General features: G+C 37.2%; 1 protein-coding gene across 13 annotated transcripts in view; it reads right to left on the bottom strand.

The window, feature by feature from the left end:
* Positions 1-24,704, bottom strand: part of MEF2A (myocyte enhancer factor 2A) — a 169,211-nt gene that overhangs the window by 13,009 nt on the left and 131,498 nt on the right. For 10 of the 13 annotated variants that reach the window (XM_044933094.2, XM_044933095.2, XM_044933088.2 and 7 more), the window contains 2 exons: positions 14,547-14,734; positions 82-105 (listed from right to left, as the gene is read on the bottom strand). In XM_044933094.2, the coding sequence (XP_044789029.1) occupies positions 82-105; positions 14,547-14,734 (212 nt within the window). The remainder of the gene's footprint in view (positions 1-81; positions 106-14,546; positions 14,735-24,704) is intronic. The other 3 variants (XM_044933097.2, XM_006052241.4, XM_006052242.4) reach the window with 1 other exon arrangement.

Below are 24,704 nucleotides of genomic sequence, written 5' to 3'. Positions count from 1 at the left end.
ATTACTCAGATAAAAACATTGAAAAGAATTAGTACTTTCCATATCTTTTTCAATTCCATTCAAGTAGAAACCCACACTCACCAACTCCAATTCCTCTTCCTCCGACTGCACTCAGCACATAAGAGGAATAAGAGAGTTACTAAGACTGTTGGTACTTGAATATAAAATACTTCTTTAGAAAAACATGTTATCTGAACACTATGAGTTGTTTGGAAATCTAAAGAGAATGATTATATAGGCAGTGAGTACAAATATACATTATTTATTGTCTCTGTACCTGTAGCTGACTTCAAAAGACAGGAAAGATTCTTTTAAATTCTCTAGGGCCAGGATTTAAAGACCCTCCTACCCCAGTTTGTTCTGTTCTTATGCCATGCTGGGATAACATATAAAAGGATTTCCTAATCGTGAAACTAGTTTCTGTTTGGAATCTGGAGAACGCTAACACTATTTTTTTGTTTTTGTTTGTTCAGATGCTGAGTTGTGCCCAACTCTTTGTGACTCCATGAACTGCAGCACGTCAGGCTTCCTGTCCTTCACCATCTCCCGGAATTTGGCCAATACTTACATCTAAATCTTCCCATCCCTACCCTACCTGGTTACACAAGTACATTTATCTTAATTAAATTCTGTGGTGGGCAGAAATTATTTTGTTTTCTTTTTTCCCACAGTAACTAACACAGTATTATGAAACAATAAGAACTCAAATATTTGTTAATAAGTATAACAGTTTTACAAATTTATATATTTGCAAATATAATTTTCAAATGAGTATAATAATTTCAATGGAGAAAAGCCACATAAAGAAAATGAGAGGAGAAATGAACTGATAAATCATACAGAAAAGAGATGAATGAAACATATTGCTCCTTTTCTTTCTACACATATAAAAATATTAATATGCTAGAATAATCCAACTAGTTTTTAAAAATTATTTTACTTGAGTTAAGTCAAGCTTCTCTGTCAATCTGCAAAAGGTATCTTTATAAGCATCAGTGATCCATGAAGTCCCAATCTGAAAGCAGGTTTATCTGCAGACAACAGTGTGAAAGAGGAGTGAGGCTCATCACTGACTCTGAAAAATAACTACCTGGCCTATAAACTGCTGTTTCAAAAGTGGCAAAATCCTCTTCAACTGTTTTGTTATACATATCTTCACCCATCTCCAACTGTTAAGACACAACAAAATACTATAGGTGTGTGTGTATTCATTTTTCACTTTAAACTACATGGATAACAGTGTAAATACTGATAGTTTCTGGGGCAGATTTTAGAATTCCACAGAGATGCTTCATGAACTCTTAAAAAAGACCAAGATAACTGACAAGCTGCTAAATGTCAAACTTGTAGTTTGTCCATCAATTTTGCAGTTTATTACAATTCTTATAAACATATTTCTATGCCTTAAATGAAACTTCCTATAGTTTTTATTTCTGAAGGATAGTGGCAGTATTCCACATCCAGTTCCTGAAAGACGAACCAAATGACTAAGATTCTCCACTATAAAAATCACTATTTTTCTTTTTATAATCAACGATTATTTGGGGAGTGACATTCTGAGATTTATTAAATATGCTGTTTCTCCTTAATATTTATTAAATATCCTGTTTCTCCTTTTTGCTAACTTTAGTACTCATCCATTGACCTTGCCTTCAAGGTCTGCACTGTCGTGTTATAATGGTGATTTGCCATTTCGCTCATTCTTTCTACAGGCATTGATTAGAATTCTTCTCTAACGAAGAGCTGTCCCTTCTACATTTATTTATTCAATCATTAAGTAACAATCTCATTATTTTTTAATTCTTTGTGTTATAATGCAATAATATTATTTTTTTTTCTTTAAACCTTTATTTTTTGAGCAGTTTAGGCTGACAGCAAAACTGAGGGGCATACAGAGATTTTCCATAAACTCACATATACATAGCTTTCCCCATTACCAAAGTGGTACATTTGTTACCATTATCACCCAACATCCCTAGTTTACATTAGGGTTCATTCTTGGTGTTGCATAATTCTATGGGTTTGTTCAAATGTATCAATCATTATAATATCAGAGTGTTTCACTGCACTAAAATGCTCCGTGCTTTGCCTATTCATCCCTCCCTTTCTCCAACCCCTGATCTTTTTACTAAAAAAAAGAAAAGTTTTGCCTTTTCCAGAATGTCATATATAGTTGGAATCATGCAGTATGTAGCCTTTTCAGATTGGCTTCTTTCACTTAGTAACCCATATTTAGTTTTCCTCCATTTCTTTTTATGGCTCAATCACTTATTTCTTTTAGCACTGAAAAGTACTCCATTGTCTGGATGTACCACAGTTTATCCAGTTACCCACTGAAGGACATCCTGGTTGCTTCCAAGTTTTGACAATTATGAATAAAGCTGCTATAAACATCCACGTGCAAGTTTTTATGCAGGTAAATACCAAGGAGTGTGATTACTGGATCATATGGTAAAAGTATGCTTAGTTTTGTAAGTGGAGAAGGAAATGGCAACCCACTCCAATATTCTTGCCTAAAGAATCCCGTGGACAGAGGAGCCTGGTGGGCTGCTGCAGAGTCGGTCATGACTGAAGCGACTTAGCATGCATGCGTGCACTGGAGAAGGAAGTGACAACCCACTCCAGTATTCTTGCCTGGAGAATCCCAGGTACAGAGGAGCCTGGTGGGCTGCCGTCTGTGGGGCTGCACAGAGTTGGACACAACTGAAGCCATTTAGCAGCAGCAGCAGCAGCAGCAGCAGCAGTTTTGTAAGACGTTACCTGTCTTCCAAAGTGGCTTACCATTTGGCATTCCCACCAGCAATTTGTGACAGTTCCTATTGTTCCACAAACTCACCAGCATTTAGTGTTCTCACTGTTTCAGATTTTGGCCATTCTAACATGCATGTAGGAGTATATCATTGTTGTTTATTTTGTGGATCATGCCTATAGTGTTATATCCAAAAATGCATCACCATACCCAAGGTCATTTAGGTTTTCTCATTTATTATTGTCTAAGAATATTAGAGTTTCGCATTTAAAAATTTTGGTCTGCGATCCATTTTGAGTTAATTTTTGTGAAGAGTCTGAAACCGAGTAGGGCCCTGTTGGGCTCCCAGGCACAGAGGCCTTTCTGTCCCCCATTTCTTGTAAGCAAGACTTTCTGCATGCATTGATTACAATTCCTCTCTAAGAGCTGTCCCTTCTCCATTTATTTATTCAGTCACTAAGTAACAGTCTATTTTTTATTCTTTGTGTTATAATCCAATAATATTATTATTTATTTTATTGTTTAAATTATTCTAGATCTGGCCATTGGGAGCTCCTCTGAAAGGTTGGTTCCTGTGACTTGACATGTATTTCCTTATCTGCTGGCCCCTCTGGATCAATGTGTATTTTCCTGGCCCTAGCTCTACAACTGATCACTTCTGCAAGGAGGCTTGATTCCTGTCATTGGAAAATAGTGTTTAGAAACTAGGACCTGAGGTCTAGGTGCTCGGTTTCCAGGTGTCACTGATTTAAGACTCAGCAGTCAGAGCGAGGAAATATCAGATGTATTCGAATTCATGTGTACATACATCTATACTTTTGTATCTATCTGTATATATGTTTAAAAAAATACATTTATACCGAAACCTCCAATATAAATCCAGGAAAATAGGGTTCATTATAACCTTCCCATTCACCTTGCTTAACTGAAACTTTATTTCTCAAAAAACCTGGCTTTATCTACAATGTATAGTATTCACTTATTTAAGGGTGTGTGTGTCTGTGTGTGTTTAACAAATTTACCATCTTGAGCGATAGCAAAGTTATTTAGACCAGTTCATCCCCTTCCATATTATATCACTCATTTTTAATAATTATTCATGTATTTCATCTTGGGTTCCCCTGGAATCCTGGTAGATTTTTTTAACTGCATATAGTTAAAAAAAAAAATCACTCTGTATTGTATAGTTTTGTAGGTTTTATCAAAAGCATAGATTCATGTATCCAACAATACAGTATCACATCCCCTCAAACATTCCCTACACTACTCCTTTTGTAGTCAACTTCTCTCCCTACCCCTGGCAACTACGTATCTGTTCTCCATTTTCCAGAATGAAATATAAATGTAATCATATCTTTTGGATTTGGCTTCTTTCAATTAGCAAAATTCATTTAAGATTCATTTATACTGTCATGAATTAAATTCATCCTTTTTTTTTTTTTTTAATTGCTAAGCAATATTCCTTTCTGCAGATGTACCAGAGTGTGTATATGCATTCAGCTGCTGGAAGGTTATTTCTGTTGTTTTCTTTGGGGGAAATTAGTGAAAAACACAGTTTCTGTGTAAGCATGGTTTTCAATTCACTTGAGTAAATTCTCTAGAAGCAAGACTGTTCGGTTGTATGACAAATACATATTTAACTTTATAAGAAGTTGCCAAACTGCTTTCTGAAGCGGCCCTACTCTTTTGCATTCTAAGTAGGAATACATGAGAATTCCTTTTGTTCTGCATCATTGCCAGAACTTGGCACTTATAGTTTTTTTGGTTTTGTTTTTGTAATTTTAGCCACTCTTACCAGGTATGCAGTTGTATCATTCTGGATACAAATCTTCTACTAGATCGCTGATTTTGTAAATATTCTCTCCTAATCTGTAGACTGATTTTTTATTCTCTGAACAGGGCCTTTTCATGGAGTGAATCTTAAACTTTGATAAATAGCTATATATCCATTTTTTATGGACTATGCTTTTGGTGTAATTCTCTAATGTTTTCTTCTAAAGTGTCACAGTTTTGTGTCTTATATTTGGATCTATAATACATTTTGAGTTAACTTTTGTACAAGGTATGAATTACACTTTGAGGTTCTGTTTTTGTATACTGACGTTAAACTGCTGCAGCACCGTTAGTTGTACTGACTGTCCTTACTCCACTGAACCGCCTTACTACCTTTGTAAAACACCAACTGAATATATTTTCTGGGCTCTCTTTGACCTATGGTGCTCATCTTTTTGCCAGTACCACACAGTCTTTTAAAAAATATTTATTTATTTGGCTATGCCAGGTCTTAGTTGCAGCATATGGGATCTAGTTCCCTGACCAGGGATTGAACCCAGGCTCCCTGCATTGGAAACATAGAGTCTTAGCCACCAGACCACCAGAGAAGTCCCCCACACATTCACTACTGTAGCTTTTATACTATGTCTTGAAACCAGGAAATGTTAGTCTATCTTGTTCTCTTCAAAATTGTACTGGCTATTGTAGTTCCTTTGCCTTTCCACACATTCTTAAAATTCGCTTGCTGATACCTACAAAAATCTGTGCTGTGATGTAAACCAGGGTTGTGTTTAATCTTCCAACCAATTTAGGAAGGAATAACATCTTGACATAGGTTTCCCTGGTGGCTCAGTGGTAAGGAATCTGCCTTCAATGCAGATGATGTGGGTTTGATCCTTTTAGGTTGGGAAAATCCCCTGGATAGGAAATGGCTACCAACCTCGATATTCTTGCCTAGAAAATCACATGGACAGAGGAGCCTGGCTGGCAATAGTCCATGGGGTCACAAAAGAGCTGGACACAACTTAGCAACTGAAAACAACGTATTTGGCTCTTTGGTTTCTTTCAACAATCTTTCATAGTTTTAGCGTGAAAATCATATGGTTAGATTTGTAGGTATTTTTTGAGTAATGTTTAAATGATATTTTAAAATTTCATACTCCAACATGAAACTTCCACTGGAAGATTTTTTGGTAGGTTCTTTATGCTTTTCTACATATTATATCTTCTATGAATGTTTAATTTCTTCCTTCCCAGTATGTATGCTATGCATTTGATTTTTTTGCCTTACTGCCTCATCTAGGACTTCCAGTATAATGTTGAATATGAGTCGTGAGAATAAAACATCACTGTCTAGTTTCTAATATTATTTTACTAAAGACTGAAGTTTCCCCTTATTAAGTATATTAGTTGCAGAATTTCTGAAAACAGTCTTCATTAGGTTAAAAAAGTTCCTTTCTTCTCCTAGTTTGGTGAAACTTCTTTTTATTATGAATAAAAGTGGAATTCTTTTAACATGGTAAATTATAGTGATAAACTTAGAATCAGCCTTTGGTCTGACTCCTTTTCTCTACTTTAAGTTTCATTAATTTCTGCTCATTTTTTCCTTTTCTTCTGGTTCCTTTCGGTTAAGTTTGCTCTTTTTTCTCTCCTAAAGTAAAAGCTTACTGATTTGGGACCTTCCTCTTTTCTAATATAAATGCTATTAATTTCCCCTCTCAAAACTCCTCCTAGTTGGTCTTCAAAATTCTGATATGCTATAGATTTCAAAATTTCTCTTGACTCATGAGCTATTTAAAAACATGTTCTTTAATCTCTATATGTGGAGGTTTTCCTGTTGTCTTTCTGTTATTGATTTTATTACGGTCAGAGACTGTAATCCATATGATTTCAATTCTTTGAAATTTGCTGAGGTTTTATGACACTGGATACCCTGCTGCATGTTGCAAATGCACTAAAGAAAAAATTTATGTTCTGCTATGCAAAGTGAAGGGTTCTATAAATGTCTCTTATCGGGCTGGTTAAATATTTCTCAGTCACCCAGATCCTTAACTGAATTTTCTGCCTACTTGTTCTATCAACTACTGAGAGAAGAGTGTTGAATATTCCAACTATAATTATGGATTTTTCTCTTCTACTTTTTAGTTGTATCATCTTTGTTTTCTGTATTTTGAATGTTTCCTGTTAGGTGCATACACATTAAAGATATTTCTTGGAATATGTAATATTCTTCTTTCAGTTCAGTTCAGTTCAGTCGCTCAGGCATGTCCAACTCTTTGTGACCCCATAGATTGTAGCACACTAGGCTTCCCTGTCCATCACAAACTCCCGGAGCTTGCTCGAACTCACGTCCATCGAGTCGGTGATGCCATCCAACCATCTCAACTCCTGTCATCTTCTTCTCCTCCTGCCTTCAGTCTTTCCCAGCATCAAGGTCTTTTCAAATGAGTCAGTTCTTTGCATCAGGTGGCCAAAGTACTAGAGTTTCAGCTTCAGCATCAGTCCTTCCAATGAATAATTCAGGACTGATTTCCTTTAGGATTGACTGGTTTGATCTCTTTGCAGTCCAATATGAGTCCAAGGGACTCTCAAGAGTCTTCTCCAATACCACAGTTCAAAAGCATCAACTCTTTGGTGCTCAGCTTTCTTTATGGCCCAATTTGCACATCGATACATGACTACTGGAAAAACCATAGCTTTGGTAGACAGACCTTTGTTGGCAAACATTTGTCAGCAAATATTCTTTATCCTTTTTTTAATTTATTTTATTTTTTTAACTTTACAATATTGTATTGGTTTTGCCATGTATCAAAATTCTTTATCCTAGATAATATTTCTTATTGTGAAGTCTACATTGTTTGAACTTATTATGGCTGTACTCGCTTTCTTTTGGCTAATGTTTGCATAGTATATTTTCCTCCATCTTTTTACCTATGTCTTTATATTTAAAGTAGAGTCCTTATAGATATTATATAGTATGACCTTTTTATTTTTTTTAAAAAACCAATCTGACATTTTGTCTTTTAACTGATGTTTATTACCATGTTTATTTGTATAGTTGGATTAAAATCTACAATCTTGTTAGCTATATTTCATTTGCTCCATCTGTTCTTTATTTTTTGCCCTTTCTCCCATTTCTTGGGATATTGAAGCATATTTTGTATTTCCATTTTATCTCTATTGCCTTATCATTTATACCTCTTTTTATTTCCTGCAGTTTTACTTGGGTTTACAAAATCTGCTTTCAGTTAATTTGAGTTAAACTTCAAATGTATACTTCATCATGTGTAAAGACCTATAAAAGTATATTTCTAATTCTCCGCTCTGTTATCATGTTAGGTTGATAAGTAATTGTGGTTTCGCACTATTGAACTCTGCTGTTTGATATTGGAATACATTCTTAAGTAAATGTGGTTATGTCACACATCATTTTAATGTACAATTCTCACTTTATTTTTTTGCTAATGACTTACTTTGTGTGTATGTTAATCACAGTCGTGTTCGATTCTTTGTGACCTCATGGAGCCTGCCAGGCTCCTCTGTCCATGGAATTCTCCAGGCAAGAATACCGGAGTGGGTTGCCACTTCCTCCTCCATAATAACTTACTACTTGCTGTTTATATTTATTTTAGACTAGTGAAATGATGTTAGACAAAAAGCAAATTCGAGCCATTTTCTTATTCAAGTTTAAAATGGATTGTAAAGCAGCAGAGACAACTTGCAGTATCAACAACGCATCTGGCCCAGGAACTGTTAACAAACATACAGGGCAGTGGTAGTTGAACAAGTTTTGCAAAGGAGAGAAAGCCTTGAAGATGACGAGCACACTGGCCAGCCATCAGAAACTGACAATGACCAAGTGAGAGGATCATCACAGCTGAACCTCTTACAACTACAGCCGAAGTTGCCAAAGAATTCAACACTGACCATTGTACAGTCGGTTGGCATTTAAGCAAACTGGAAAGGTGTAAAAGCTCAATAAGTGGGTGCCACAGGAGCTGACTGAAAAATAAAAGAAACTGTCATTTTGAAGTGTCATCTTCTTTTATTCTATGCAACAATGATGAATCATTGCTTGATGGGATTGTGATGTATGACAAAAAGTGGATTTTATACGACAACCAGCAATGACCAGTTCAGTGGTTAGACTGAGAAGAAGCTCCAAAGCACTTCCCAAAGCCAAACTTGTACCAAAAAAAGATCACAGTCACTGGTGGTTTGCTGCCTGTCTTATCCACTATGGTTTTCTGAATGCTGATGAAACCATTACATGTGAGAAGTATGTTCAGCAAATCAATGAGATGCATCAAAAACTGCAATGCCTACAGCTGAAATTGGTCAACAGAATGGGCCCAATTCTTTTCCATGACAACGTCTGACCACACATTGCACAATTAATACTTCAAAAGTTGAATGAATAGGGCTACAAAGTTTTGCCTCATCCACCATATTTACCTGACCTCTTGCCAACCAACTACCACTTCTTCAAGCATCCTGACAACTTCTTGCAGAGAAAATGCTTCCACAACCAGCAGGAGGCAGAAAATGCTTTCTAAGAGTTCGCTGAATTCCAAAGTATGGGTTTTTATGCTATAGGAATAAATAAACTTATTTCTTGTTGGGAAAAATGTGTTGATTATAATGATTCCTCTTTTGATTAATAAAGATATGTTTGAGCCTAGTTATAATGATATAAAATTCGTGATCCAAAAACCACAATTACTTTTTCACCAACTTAAGATTAATATATTTTATTTCTACATGTGCTGTAAACACAAAAGTCACTGCCACTACTTTTGCTTTAGAGAGTCAACTATCTTTTGAAGCAAGTAAGAAGAGGGAAAACAGCCAGATCTTGGTTTCTAATAACATTCTCCAAAAACAGGCCAAGGTTCCTCAGAGAAATGCCTGATTGTAGAACTGGAGCAGAAAATACACAAGATGATCCTGAAGCATTCCAAAGTAACCAGAAAATAAAACAGTAACTCCCCTACCTTTACCCCTGCTAAAAAAAACCCCAAAACAACAAGAGTATATAAAAGGGGACAGGAACCAAGTGAATAGTCCTCAATAGCTAAAGCTGGAACAATTTGAGCAACAGAATAAACCAGCACTGGTAGAATCATACATTAACAAAGTTTAGTACTACTACAACCCAAAGTATAAAATCAATGTACGTGAGTTCATATTAATATAAATAAATGATTAAATGACAGAGAACAATAAGTGACCTGTGTAGAACAACTCCAAATAATGTATAATCTGTCCTAAAAGAGGTGGAATATAACCTCCATTCCTTATATGTGGGCCTCACACAGTAAGTTCCTTACAAAGAGGGCAGTATGGGAAGGGGGAAAAGAGTAGCAAGTGAAATACTACACCATACACCAGCAAGGTTATCAAAGTGATCAGCAGTCATGGAAATAGTATGTACCCTTGATATAATGTGATGAAAAGGGCACATTAGTTCCATGACCTTCCTCCTCCCTCAAATGTGTAACACCAGCCTAACCATGAGGAAAACATCAGAAACACTCCAACTGAGGAACATTTTACAGCATATCTGACCAGTACTCCTCAGAATTGTCAAGGTCACTAAAGTAAGTAAAGTCGTAGATAAATTTCAAAGACAAGAAGAACCTAAAAAGACACGACTACTATGTCTACTACTACTAGACATACTACTATTCAATACGGTATCGTGGATTAGATTCCAGAACAGAAAAAGACATAAGGTTAAAAACTAAGAGTATTTGAATACTCTGGACTTTAAAACAATGTATAAATGGACTTTATAACAGTTTATCAACATTGACTCATTAGCTGTAATATTAATCTGTTAGTAACAGGAGAAACTGAGTGTGAAGCATATGGGAACTTTCTGTACTATCTTTGCAATCTTTATATAAATTTAAAACTGTTCTAAAATTGAAATTTATAAAATGGAAGACAAAATTAACTTTATTTTTAATCTTCATTTATTCCATTTCCATTCTTTATTTTTATTTATTGTACAGACCCAAGAATTTTCTGGTAGCATATTCCTTCTTCCAAAGGACATCCTTTAATATTTTTTGTAGAGTATGTATGTCTCTCGGCAATAAATTCCCACATTTTTGTTTGAAAAAGTTTTTATTTTTTTTTCATATCTTGAAAGATATTTTTGCTGGGTACAGAATTCTAGGTTGAGAGGAGGTATTGCTTTGTTTTTTTGTTTTCTTTTGACTCTTCTCTTTACATTACAGTTTGGGTAATTCTATGGACAGATTTTTGTAACACTGCGTAGGAGGCAGTGACTAAAACCATCCCCAAGAAAAAGAAAGAAAACAAAGCAAAATGGTTGTACGAAGAGGCCTTACATATAGCTGAGGAAAGAAGAGAAGCGAGAGGCAAAGGAGAAAAGGAAAGATATACCCATCTAAATGCTGAGTTCCAAAGAATAGCAACGAGAGATAAGAAAGCCTTAAGTGAACAATGCAAAGAAATAGAGGAAAACAACAGAATAGGAAAGACTAGAGATCTCTTCAAGAAAATTAAAAGATACCAAGGAATACTTCATGCAAGATGGGTACATTAAAGGACAGAAACAGTACGGCCCTAACAGAAGCAGAAGAGATTAAAAAGAGGTGGCAAGAATACACAGAAGAACTGTACAAAAAGGCCTCAATGATCTGGATGACCGCAATGGTATGATCACTCACCTAGAGTAAGACATCCTGGAGTGTGAAGTTACATGGGCATCATTACTATGAACAAAGCTAAAGGAGATGATGGAATGTCAAATGAACTATTTCAAATCTGAAAAGATGATGCTGTTAAAGTGCTACATTCAATATGCCAGCAAATTTGGAAAACTCAGCAGCGGCCATAGGACTGGAAAAGGTCAGCTTTCATTCCAATCCCAAAGAAAGGCAATGCCAAAGAACGTTCAAACCACTGCACAATTGCACTCATTTCACATGCTAGCAAGGTAGTGCTCAAAATCCTTTAAGCTAGGCTTCAACAGTACGTGAATCGAGAAAACCCTCAGATGTACAAACTGGATTTAGAAAAGGCAGAGGAACCAGAGATCAAACTGCCAACATCTGTTGGACCATAGAGAAAGCAAAGGAATTCCAGAAAAACATCTACTTCTGCTTCCTTGACTATGCTAAAGCCTTTGACTCTGTGGATCACAACAAACTAGAAAATTCTTAAAGAGATGCAAATACCCCACCCACCTTATCTGCCTCCTGAGAAATCTGTATGCAGGTCAGGAAGCAACAGTTAGAACTGGACATGGTACAAGACTGGTTCCAAATTGGGAAAGGAGTACATCAAGGCTGTATATTGTCACCCTGCTTATTTAATTTACACACAGAGTACATCATGTGAAATGACAGGCTGGATGAAGCTCAAGTTGGAATCAAGATTGCTGGGAGAAAATAAATATCCTCAGATATGTAGATGATACAACCCTAATGGCAGAAGTGAAGAGGAACTAAAGAGCTTCTCAATGAAGGTGAAAGACGAGAGTGAAAAAGTTGGCTTAAAACTCAACATTCAAAAAATGAAGATCATGGCATCCAGTCCCATCACTTCATAGCAAATAGATGGGGGAAAATGCAAACAACGACAGATTTTATTTTCTTGGGCTCCAAAATCACTGTGGAGAGTGACTGCAGCCATGAAATTAAAATATGCTTATTCCTTGAAGAAAAGCCATGACAAACCTAGACAGCATATTAAAAAGCAGAGATATCACTTTGCTGACAAAGGTTCATCTAGTCAAAGCTATGGTTTTTCCAGCAGTCATGCATGGGTGTGAGAGTTGGACCATAAAGAAGGCTGAGCGCCAAGAAATTGATGCTTTTGAACTGTGGTGCTGGAAAAGACTCTTGAGAGTCCCCTGGACAGCAAACAGATCAAACCAGTCAATCCTAAAGGAAATTAACCCTGAATATTCACTGGAAGGACTGATGCTGAAGCTCCAATACTTTGGCCACCTGATGCGAGGAACCAACTCATTAGAAAAAACCCTGATGGTGGGAAAGATTGAAGGCAGGAAGAAAAGTGGGAGACAAGAGGATGAGATGGCTGGATGGCATCACCAGCTCAATGGACATGAGTTTGTGCAAATTCCAGGAGATGGTGAAGGACAGGAAACCCTGGCGTGCTGCAGTCCATGGGGTGGAAAAGAGTCAGACATGACTGAGAGCAGCAACAACTTCTGTTTATATTTCAGTTTGGGCAATTTTTACTTACAGTAAACCTACAGGTCTTCCTCCTGCCAGGCCTTTAGTGCAGAGTCTGAGTTAATTTAATTAAGAACTAGGCTGAGTCTGTGTTTCGTTGCTGGTATTGTTACCCTCAGTATAGTTACCACAGGCCTCAAATGCCTCTGGGGGCAGTGGGAGACTGGTTTGCTAGAGGTTTTTTTGCTTGTTTTTTCCCCAAAGAAAACTGCTACATTCTCAGTTTTAAGCCTTCTCCTTTGTGTTATGCATCAGGCTGCAGCCTTCTCAGAAATTCTGCCATGATATGGCACTGTTCCTTCACCTTCACCGCAGGCTGAGAGAGTTTCCCTTTCCCATTGCCCCAGTACAGACGGAATTCACCAGTCCCCTAAGGGTGACCATTTGTGTTGTTCATCTCTTCATAGATTAAGACTCCTATTCCACAGGAGTGAAACAGAAGTACCCAGAGAAAACTTTTTGCCCATACTGTAGTGGTGGCTCTTCCCCTATCCCAGCTGTATACCAAAGAAAAGATTTTTTTCAGAACATTTCCAATTTTTTCTGCAAGAGAGAATAAGACTTGCCCTATATCACTATCCCAGAGGTTTTACAGAGCTCTGCCAGTGAACACTTGGTCTCCAGAAATTCACCAATCACCCTAGCTTAATTCATTATCTGTGTCTTGCCCAGATAAGTCCATGCTCCAATGTTCTCTCCCTGCAGTATCTGTCCCTCCCTAGAGTCTGGGCCAGCTGGTTGCCCTGAAATCTCAATACTACAACGTGTTCAAGAAAAACTATGAACTTGCTTGTCCAACATTTTTTTAGTGTAAGGCTGGGAACAAGTTTTCAGTTTTCTATATCTCTGAATGAAAAAGCACTTTGCTTTTTGACTTAATGAGTTTCAGTTTTGGCTCTCTTTTGCACTATGTTGGACCAGTACTGACCTTTCCCTTGGTCTCCTTATCTTACCTAGCGAAGATCACAGTTTGAGCTTCAAATGACACAATGCACATAAAGAAGTCTGGGAATCCATAAAGTATTATACAGTGTAGAATAATTATCTAAACCTTGATAGCACTGCTTTTACTTAAAAATCTATCAAATGGCAAGTTCAGCAGCTGCATAGTAGAAAGACCACCTGGTACATCACATTGATTGTTTGAAGTCAGACAGATAAAACTTGCATATATAACTTTTTCTGTAGAAAGCTAAGGTGATAAACATTCTCCCCTTCTTCACAGACCCAGGATACAAAAGCAAACGAGGCTGGAACATTTTTAAGGAATAGAGTGGGAAGACCTATATTCTTTATAGAGTTAAATGAGAAGGTTATTTGAGAAGGAGTAAACAAAAAAACTTATTAGCAGAAGTTTTTACGCATTCTTTCCTATTCTATAATAGTTTTCTTTGTATGTAGAACTTTCTAATAGAGTTTTTATTACAGAAAAGAATATGCTAAAGATACTGAAACTACGCAAAAGCACAGAGAAGTACTTAAGTCAAGTTTAATTTATCAAATTGAGGATGAGATCTCTAAGTAAAGATTCCAGCCCAGTAAATGAAAATTAACATAATAACTTCTCCATATTTAGCTTTAATTTAAATAACCATTAAGTAGGTTTATCTCCGTTTTTTTCATAATCTGTTTCTGTATATTTAAAATAGACTTGTCTCTTCAAATGCTAATTTCCAATAGAAATACTCATTAGGAAAAGGTCTAGATCCCATGGAAGTATAGAAAATTCCAAAGGAAAACATATACTATGTATAAAATGCATGTTTTAAAGAATGAAAGGTTTAACGTACCAGTGGAGGCATCATGCCCTTGCTGGAAGGGGGGATGACAACTCGAAGATCTGGTTTTCGACTGTTCATTCCAAGACTGCCACCACCTGGAGGAGGGGGAGACTTTGTAGGCATAACTTTGCCTAAACTATTTGCACCAGTAGTTCCGATCAAATTTGGAGAAGCTCTTGAGTTTACAAATCCATTCCCTGGAAAAAAGAGAAGTCATTCATTACATGAAACAAGTCATTAAAATACTTTGGTACAAATATATTTCCTCAGCCCCAGGTTTCAAGTGAATCTTATAATAATACTCATAACCATCTTATCTTTGAATAAGCAAAAAAAAAAAAAAAAAGTCAACCTAGTCTGAAATACATTAAGACTAACACCACTTGTTTCCAGCCTTACTACTTGGACCTGCTCAGAGAAATTTGAAACACAAGATGTTCCTAAAGGGGTCTCTCTGACTGAGGGACCAAGATGATGGGGGATATAAGAAGATGCCTGAGACCAACCTATTCATTCATTCTCACAAGAAAACAAGGGCATTTCTACTAAGTTCAGGGCATCTCCTTAACTGAAGCTTATTTAGCACTCAGCTCTAAAGCCTTATTTTCATCAAGTAGTTCTTCTTTACAGCTCTACCTAGTGCTGTTCTACTTCTTTAGCTGCCACTCAGGTCTTCATTAAGTATTTGTGATTACTATAAATTTAATCATCTAATTCCTACTTTTTAACTTTCCTTAAGAATTAGAAAAATAGAGGAAAACAACAGAATGGGAAAGACTAGAGAGCTCTTCAAGAAAATCAGAGATCAAGGGAACATTTCATGCAAAGATTGGCTCGATAAAGGACAGAAATGGTATGGACCTAACAGAAGCAGAAGATATTAAGAAGAGGTGGCAAAAATACACAGAAGAACTGTACACAAAAGATCTTCATGACCCAGATAACCATGACGGTGTGATCACTCACCTAGAGCCAGACATCCTGGAATGTGAAGTCAAGTGGGCCTTAGGAAGCATCACTATGAACAAAGCTAGCAGCGGTGATGGAATTCCAGTTGAGCTATTTCAAATACTAAAAGATGATGCTGTTAAAGTCCGACACTCAATATGCCAGCAAATTTGGAAAACTCAGCAGTGGCCACAGGACTGCAAAAGGTCAGTTTTCATTTCAATCCCAAAGAAAGGCAATGCCAAAGAATGTTCAAACTACTGCACAATTGCACTCCTCTCACATGCTACCAAAGTAATGCTCAAAATTCTCCAAGTAGACTTCAACAGTACATTAACTGTGAACTTCCAGATGTTTAACCTGGATTTAGAAAGGGCAGAGGAACCAGAGATCAAATTGACAACATCCGCTGGGTAAACGAAAAAGCAAGAGAGTTCCAGAAAAACATTTCCTTCTGCTTTGCTGACTATGCAAAAGCCTTTGCCTGTGTGGATCGTGACAAACTGTGGGAAATTCTTTAAGAGATGGGAATACCACATCACCTTACCTGCCTCCTGAGAAATCTGTACGCAGATCAAGAAGCAACAGTTAGAACTCGACATGGAATAACAGACTGGTTCCAAATCAGGAAAGGAGTACAACAAGGCTATATATTGTCACACTGCTTCTTTAACTTATATGCCAAGTATATCATGCGAAATGCCAGGCTGGATGAAGCACAAGCTGAAGTCAAGATTTCTGGGAGAAATATCAATAACCTCAGATACACATATGACAGCACCCTTATGGTAGAAAGTGAAGAAGAATTAGAGAGCCTCTTGATGAAAGTGAAAGAGGAGAGTGAAAAAGCTGGCTTAAAACTCAACATTCAGAAAACTAAGATCATGGCATCTGGTCCCATCACTTCATGGTAAACAGATGAGGAAACAATGGAAACAGTGAGAGACTCCAAAACACTGCAGATGGTTATTGCAGCCATGAAATTAAGACCCTTTCTCCTTGGAAGAAAAGCTATGACCAACCTAGACAGCATATTAAAAAGCAGAGACGTTATTTTGCCTACAAAAGTCCATCTAGTCAAAGCTTTTGGTTTTTCCATTAGTCATGTATGGATGGATGTGAGAGTTGGACCATTAAGAAAGCTGAGCACTGAAGAATTGACACTTTTGAACTGTGGGGTTGGAGAAGACCCTTGAGAGTCCCTTGGACTGAAAGGAGATCAATCCTAAAGGAAATCAGTCCTGAATATTCATTGGAAGGACAGATGCTGAAGTTGAAACTCCAATACTTTGGCCACCTGATGCGAATAACTGATTCATTGGAGAAGACCCTGATGCTGGGAAAGACTGAAGGCAGGAAGAGAAGGGGACGACAGAGGATAAGATGGTTGGATGGCATCAATGACTTGATGGACATGAGTTTGAGCAAGCTCTGGGAGTTGGTAATGGACAGGGAACCTTGGCATGCTGCAGTCCATGGGGTCACAGAGTCGGACACAGCTGACTGACTGAACTGAACTGCTAAGCAAGTCAACTGGATATAAAATGTTCATCAAATAATAATTTTATGCAAAAGCAGGAAGGTCTAATAGAAACCAACAGAATGGAAGACTGACATTAATAAGTACAGATTAAAAATATTTCTCTTAAAAACAAACATGTGTGTTCTTAACTTCAGTCTGAAACTCCAATACTTTGGTACCTGATGCAAAGAGCTGACTCATTGGAAAGATCCTGATGCTAGGAAAAACTGAGGGCAATAGGAGAAGAGGGCAACAGATGATGAGATGGTTGGATGGCATCATTGACTCAATGGACATGACTTTGGGCAAACTCTGGTAGATAGTGAAAGACAAGGAAGGGTGGTCTGCTGCAGTTCATGGGGTTGCAAAGAGTTGGACAGGACTCAGCGACTCTTGGAGAAGGAAATGGCAACCCACTCCAGTGCTCTTGCCTGGAAAATCCCATGGATGGAGGAGCCTGGTTGGCTGCAGTCCATGGGGTCGCTAAAAGTCAGACACGACTGAGCGACTTCACTCTCACTTTTCACTTTCCTGCATTGGAGAAGGAAATGGCAACCCACTCCAGTGTTCTTGGCTGGAGAATCCCATGGACAGAGAAGCCTGGTAGGCTGCAGTCCATGGGGTTGCACGGAGTCAGACACAACTAAAGCAACTTAGCAGCAGCGACTCAACAAGAACAACAAAGTTCAAAAACTAGAAAAAAGGAGGGAAAACATACATTCCCACTATTCTAACTATTATAATCATTTTAGGTTTCTTCTCCTTTCCATGTATATATTTTTGGCATAGTTTTAAATCACAACTAAAAAGGAATTAAGTTGAAAATTTTAATTTACTTAATTTTCATATGTTGAATATGTTTATATTTTCTTGTTATTCCCTACTAGAAATAAAGTTGCAAGGAACCTTTGCATAATCTGATTGATTTCTTTAGGATAGATTCTTAGAAATGTAATAACTTACACATTTCTTACACATCTTAGAGGAAAACAGGTGTTTTTATGACTACTGAAATATCTTGTCAATAACTTTCCAAAATGACTGTTACTAATTTGCAATACTACAAACACATAACAGATCATCAGCTTTACCCACCTTCATTCGCTTTTCATGTCACAATAAAAAGTGGCAATAGTTGGCAATTACTAGGTGGGGATTTTTTGTTTCATTTTTATTTGAATTTATTATCAACAATGAACATCCTTTTCAATTTTAAAAATACTAGTTGGGTTTCTTTTCTGCATTGCACATTTAAGTACATTAAATGTTTATCCATTTATCAAATATTAGATGTGGCTTGTACTTTATCTTCTTCTCTTACATTTTTATTGGACTTTAGTTGCTTTACAATGTGTTAGTTTCTACTGTAGAGCAAAATGAATCAGCTATACATATAATTTCCTCCTTTTAAATTTCCTTCTCCTTCAGGTCACCATGGTACATTAAGTACAGTTCCTGTAATGTATGTTCTCATTAGTGTTCCATTTTATACACAGTATTAACAGCATATATGCATTAATCCCAAGTCAAACCTCTTCTCCCTTGGCATCCACATATTTGTTCTCTATGCCTGTGTCTCTGTTTCCTATTTCCTTTTTCTCTTAAGAATGAAAAAGATCTATTCTCTCACATAAGATGGCTTGGGAAAGTGGCTGCAGGCTCAGTGCCTTCAGAGCTCCACATGGAGGACCCACAGTCTTGACAGCTTTCCACTTTGCCGACCTTGGCTGTTGTTGGCTTGTCTTTATTCTGACTCATTTCATGACTTTAAGATTAAGCTGCCTATCAGCTGCCACATGCAGACAGTAACGCCCAGACTCAAAAGGCTGCCAAATCTTTGTTGAGTGTGAATGTGTGAACTTTTTTTCTCTCTAAATTTCAGAATTAATAGTATAACTATTATACAATACAATTAATAGTATAACAACTATATAATTGTATAGTATACTACTATACAATTACATTCTCTTATAGTTTTAAGTATCTCAACATATGTGATTATAATTATTTTTTAACAGCAAAGTGTATTTCTAAAACTTTTAATACATATACAGAATATTTTATGAAACAAAAACTTAGAGGAGCAAGGATTTACCATATGAACCATGAAACCATTAGCAGACCAAGAACGAGAACATTGCTAGAACCCCAAAGAATACTGCTAGTTTGACTACTGCTACAGTTCCTTCATATTCACTGAAGTATAGCATTACTTTGTGTAAAGATACTATCATATACTCATCTACTCTATTGTGGACAGAAATCTGGATTCTTTCTAGATGCTGGCTGTAATGAATAATGACATGCACATTCTTTTACATATCTCTTGGTGCTCATGATGCAAATATGCACTTCTCTAGTATGTAAGGACGAGTGAAAATGCTGGGTCACGGAATAAACATATTTGCAACTTAGTAGATAATGTCAAAATAATCACACCAATTAGCACTACCATCATCAGTGTATAAGAGTTTGGGCTTTTCCATACTCTTGTTAACACTTGGTATTATCTAGTTTGCTTTAGCTGCTTTGGTAGGTACCCAGTGCTATCCTGTGGTTTTAATTTTGCATTTCCTTGATTACTGAATCAAAAGCTTCTTTTCACATGTTTATTAGACACTTGGATAGTTTTTTTTTTGAAATGTCTGTTTTCATGCGCATTTTTAAAAACTAAATTTTCCTTTTCTTTATAATTTGTATGTATTCTTCATAAAAAGTCCTGTTTTATATGTACACCACATATATTCTCTGATTCTATATTGCCTTTTCATTCTCTTTATGGTATCTTGATGAACAAAGGTTCCAAATTTTAACACAGGCAAGCTGATCAATCTTTTCTTTACGGTTAGCCTTTCTCTGGTTTCTTATTTAGCAAGTCTCTCCTTATCCTGAGTTTTGTTGTTCAGTCACTAAGCGATATCCCACTCTTAGTGACCCCATGGACTGTAGCACACCAGGCTTTCCTGTCCTTCACTATCTCCTCGACCTCGAGTTTGCTCAAACTCATGTCCAATGAGTCCGTGATGCCATCCAACCATCTCATTCCTCTGCCACCCGCTTCTCCTCTTGCCCTCAATCTTTTCCTGCATCAGGGTCTTTTTCAATGAATTGGCTCTTCGCCATCAGGTGGCCAAAGTATTGGAGCTTCAGCATCCGTCCTTTCAATGAATATTCAGAGTTTATTCAACACTTAAAAAGTTCAAGGATGCTTCTGTTTTCAATAGGACATGGGCCTGAAGCCTTCCAGCTTTTAGAAACAGACAGAAGACTCCAAAAAAGTTAAAATAAGATTAAGGCAAATGGGGGGTTCACCTGAAAATGTATTATGCATTTGAAAATGACAGGATCAGTAAAACTGATGGCAGTTTAAAGATAAAGTGAAACTACCTGGAACTGGTCTATCATAAGTCTCTAAATGTGGACGAATACAATAAGTTATCGCATATTTTAAGTATAAAACATTTGGTTAAAACAAGTAGAATGTACAATCTCTGCTTACAGTATAGAATAAATATTCTTTTCAATGTTTACATTCTTTTTGTATAAAAACAAAAAATGTCATTTTGTGTGCAAAGAACTAAATGTGACCACATGCTGAGCCACACACACACAAGTATACAAATTTCAGAGAATTTAATCATATGGAGTTAAGTACTCTGGTAACAAAACAGTTCAGCTAGAAAACAATACCCGAAGATAACTACAAAATACCATGCATTTGGAATTAGGAAACTGACTTCTAAATAACTATAGATCAAAAAAGAAGTTATAATGGAAATTAGAAAATAGAAATTAGAATATGTTTTGAATTGAACATTGATACAAATATAACATTTCAATAACTTCTGCTCTTATCTTTATAACTTACTTCTAATTTTCTTTAACTTGTTTATTCCTACAGAGATACAGGCTTATTTAGCTCAGGGTTTTCCAGCCTTCTGTTTTAAAAGACAGATTTCTCTTAAAGCACAACTTTACCTGCATCCCACATGGGTTTTATAAGCCTTCTGGAATCTGTGGCTTGATGTGTTTGTCAGGTTTGGAAAACTCTCAGTGATTATCTGTTCAAATACTGCTTCTGGCCAATTTTCTCTCTTTTTGCCTACTGAGACTCCAATTTTAACTATGTTACAACTTCTTGCTGTACCTTGTAGGTCTTAATCTTCTTTTGAATTATCCATCCTTTAATCTCAAAAATTCTGAATACTGTTCCTGTATTATCTTTTAATTCACCAATTCTCCCTTTTGCTTTGACTAAATCTCTTACAAAACCCACTTAAAAAGTTTTAAACACTATTACATTTTTTAGTTATAAATGTTCATTTTTAAAGATGCCAGTTCTCTGGACAAAATTCTTAAATCTTTTTATTTCTTTGACACAATAAACATTGCTATGTTAAAGTCAAAGTTTGTGCCTAATAATCCCAAACCCTGGAGTTTCTAAGAAGTTGGTTCTATTGTCCATTTTTAATGCAGGTTTTCATTTATCTTGTATTGCTCCTAAATATGCTTTTAGTTAGTAATTTGCTTGTATGTCAAGCAGAAATAATAAGGTCTGGGAGGGTGTTTTATTCTTTTTATTATTATTCTACAAGTACCCAAAATGACAAAATGATCTCAGTTCGTTTCCAAGGCAAATCACTCAGTATCACAGTAATCCAAGTCTATGCCCCAATCACTAATGTCGAAGATGAAGTTGAACAATTCTATAAAGACCCACAAGACCTCCTAGAATTAACAAACACAACAAAAATGTCTTTTTCATCATAGGGGACCTCGATACCTGGAGTAACAGGCAAATTTGGCCTTGGAGTACAAAATGAAGCCGAGCAAAAGCTAACAGAGTTTTGCCGAGAGAACACACTGGTCATAGCAAACACACTCTTCCAAAACACAAGAGATGACTCTACACATGGACATTACCAGACGGTCAATATAAAAATCAGACTGATTATATTCTTTACAGAAGATGGAGAAGCTCTAGACAGTCAGCAAAAACAAAACCTAGAGCTGACTCTGGCTCAGATCATCAGCTCCTTATTGGAAAATTCAGGTTCAAGCTGAAGAAAGTAGGAAAAACAACTAGCCCACTCAGGTATGACTTAAATCAAATCCATTATACAGTGGAGGTGATGAACAGATGCAAGGGACTAGATCTGGTACACAGAGTGCCTGAACTATTGACAGACGTTTGTAACACTGTACAGGAGGTCATGACCAAAACCATCCCCAAGAAAAAGAAATACAAGATGGCAAAGTGGTTGTCTGGGAGCTAAGAAAAGAAAAGAAAGAAAAGAAGAGCAGCAAAAGACAATGGAGAAAGGGAAAGATATACCCAACTGAATGCAGAGTTACAGAGAATAGCAAGAAGAGATAAGAAAGCCTTCTTAAGTGAACAATACAAAGAAATAAAGGAAAACAGTAGAATTGAAAAGACTAGATCTCTTTTAAGAAAATCAGAGATTCCAAGGAATATTTCATGCAAGATAGGCACAATAAAGGACAAAAACGACAAGGACCTAACAGAAGGGATTAACAAGAGGTGGCAAAAATACACAGAATAATGATACAAAAAAGCTCTTAATGACTAAGGTAACCACAATGGCATGATCATTCACCTAGAGCCGGACATCCTGGAGTGTGAAGTCAAGTGGGCCTTAAGAAGCATTACTACAAACAAAGCTGGTGGAGGTGACGGAATTCCAGCTGAGTTATTTCAAATCCTAAAAGATGATGCTGTTAAAATGCTGCACTCAGTATGCCAGCAAATGTGGAAAACTCAGCAGTTCCACAGGACTGGAAAACGTCAGCTTTCATTCCAATTCCAAAGAAAGGCAAAGAATGTTCAAATTACCATATAATTGCACTTATTTCAAATGCCAGCAAGATTATGCTCAAAATTCAAGCTAGGCTTCAACAGTACATGAACAGAGAACTTCCAGATGTGTAAGCTGAGTTTAGAAAAGGCAGAGGAACCAGAGATCAAATTGCTAACATCCTCTGGATCATAGAAAAAGCAAGGAAACTCTAAACAAAAAAATCTACTTCTGCTTCATTGACTACATAAAAGACTTTGACTGTGTAGATGACAACAGTGATATTCCTGAAGAGATGGGAATACCAGACCACCTGACCTGCCTCTTGAGCAATCTGTATGCAGGTCAAGAAGCAACAGTTAGAACTGGACATGGAACAACAGACTGGTTCCAAATAGGAAAAGAAGTATGTCAAGGCTGTATCGGAGAAGGCAATGGCAAGCCACTCCAGTACTCTTGCCTAGAAAATCCCATGGATGGAGGAGCCTAGTACGCTGCAGTCCATGGGGTTGCTACGAGTTGGACACGACTGAGCGACTTCCCTTTCACTTTTCACTTTCATGCCTTGGAGAAGGAAATGGCAACCCACTCCAGTGTTCTCGTCTGGAGAATCCCAGGGACAGGGCAGCCTGGTGGGCTGCCGTCTATGGAGTCGCAACAGAGTTGGACATAACTGAAGCGACTTAGCAGCAGCAGCAGCAAGGCTGTATATTGGCACCCTGCTTCTTTAACTTATATGCAGAGTACATCATGAGAAACGCTGGGCTGGATGAAGCACAAGTTGGAAGCAAGATTGCTGGGAGAAATATCAATAACCTCAGATATGCAGATGATACCACCCTTATGGCAGAAAGTGAAGAACTAAAGAGCCTCTTGATGAAAGTGAAAGAGGAGAGTGAAAAAGTTGGCTTAAAGCTCAACATTCAGAAAACTAAGGTCATGGCATCTGGTCCCATCACTTCATGACAAACGGATGGGGAAACAGTGGAAACAGTGGCTGACTTTGTTTTGGGGGGCTCCAATATCACTGCAGATGGTGACTGCAGCCATGAAATTAAAAGACGCTTGCTCCTTGGAAGAAAAGCTATAACCAACCTACACAGCATATTAAAATCCAGAGACATTACTTTGCCAACAAAGGTCCGTCTAATCAAAGCTATGGTTTTTCCAGGTAGTCATGTATAGAAGTCAGACCTAGACTATAAAGAAAGCTGAACGCTGGAGAATTGATGCTTTTGGATTGTGGTGTTGGAGAAGACTCTTGAGAGTCCCCTGGACTGCAAGGAAATCCAGCCAGTCCATCCTAAAGGAAATCAGTCCTGAATATTCATTGCAAGGACTGATGCTGAAGCTGAGACTCTAATACTTTGACTACCTGATTCGAAAAAGTGACTCGTAGGAAAAGACCCTGATGCTTGGAAAGACTGAAGGCAGGAGGAGGAGATGACACAGGATGAGACAGTTGGATGGCATCACTGACTGGATGGACAAGAGTTTTAGTAGGCTCTGGGAGCTGGTGATGGACAGGGAAGCCTGGCGTGCTGCAGTCCATGGGGCTGCAAAGAGTTGGACACGACTGAATGACTGAACTGAACTGAATCCTACAAGATGATTTTTCATTAGGAAAAAAAAAGGGGGAGGGTTCTATTGTAGTATCACTTTGAATAACCACAGTTTAAAGCATTAGTAAAAATGCTAAACAGGTTAGCATTGTAAAGGCTCTGAGACGTCCTACAGTAAAGAAACCTGTTTAGTTTTACTTGGTACAAGGTTTGCCACTCAAATAGGTAAGTAATTCTTTTAATGTAGTTTCAAGAAACATACTTTGAAAAATGTAGATGAGAAATCATTTCCACAATTTTTAATATATTTTCTTCTTAA

This window comes from Bubalus bubalis, chromosome 20 (genome assembly GCF_019923935.1).
Source record: "Bubalus bubalis isolate 160015118507 breed Murrah chromosome 20, NDDB_SH_1, whole genome shotgun sequence".
NCBI lineage: Eukaryota > Metazoa > Chordata > Mammalia > Artiodactyla > Bovidae > Bubalus > Bubalus bubalis.
This window is presented reverse-complemented; position numbering and strand designations above follow the sequence as displayed.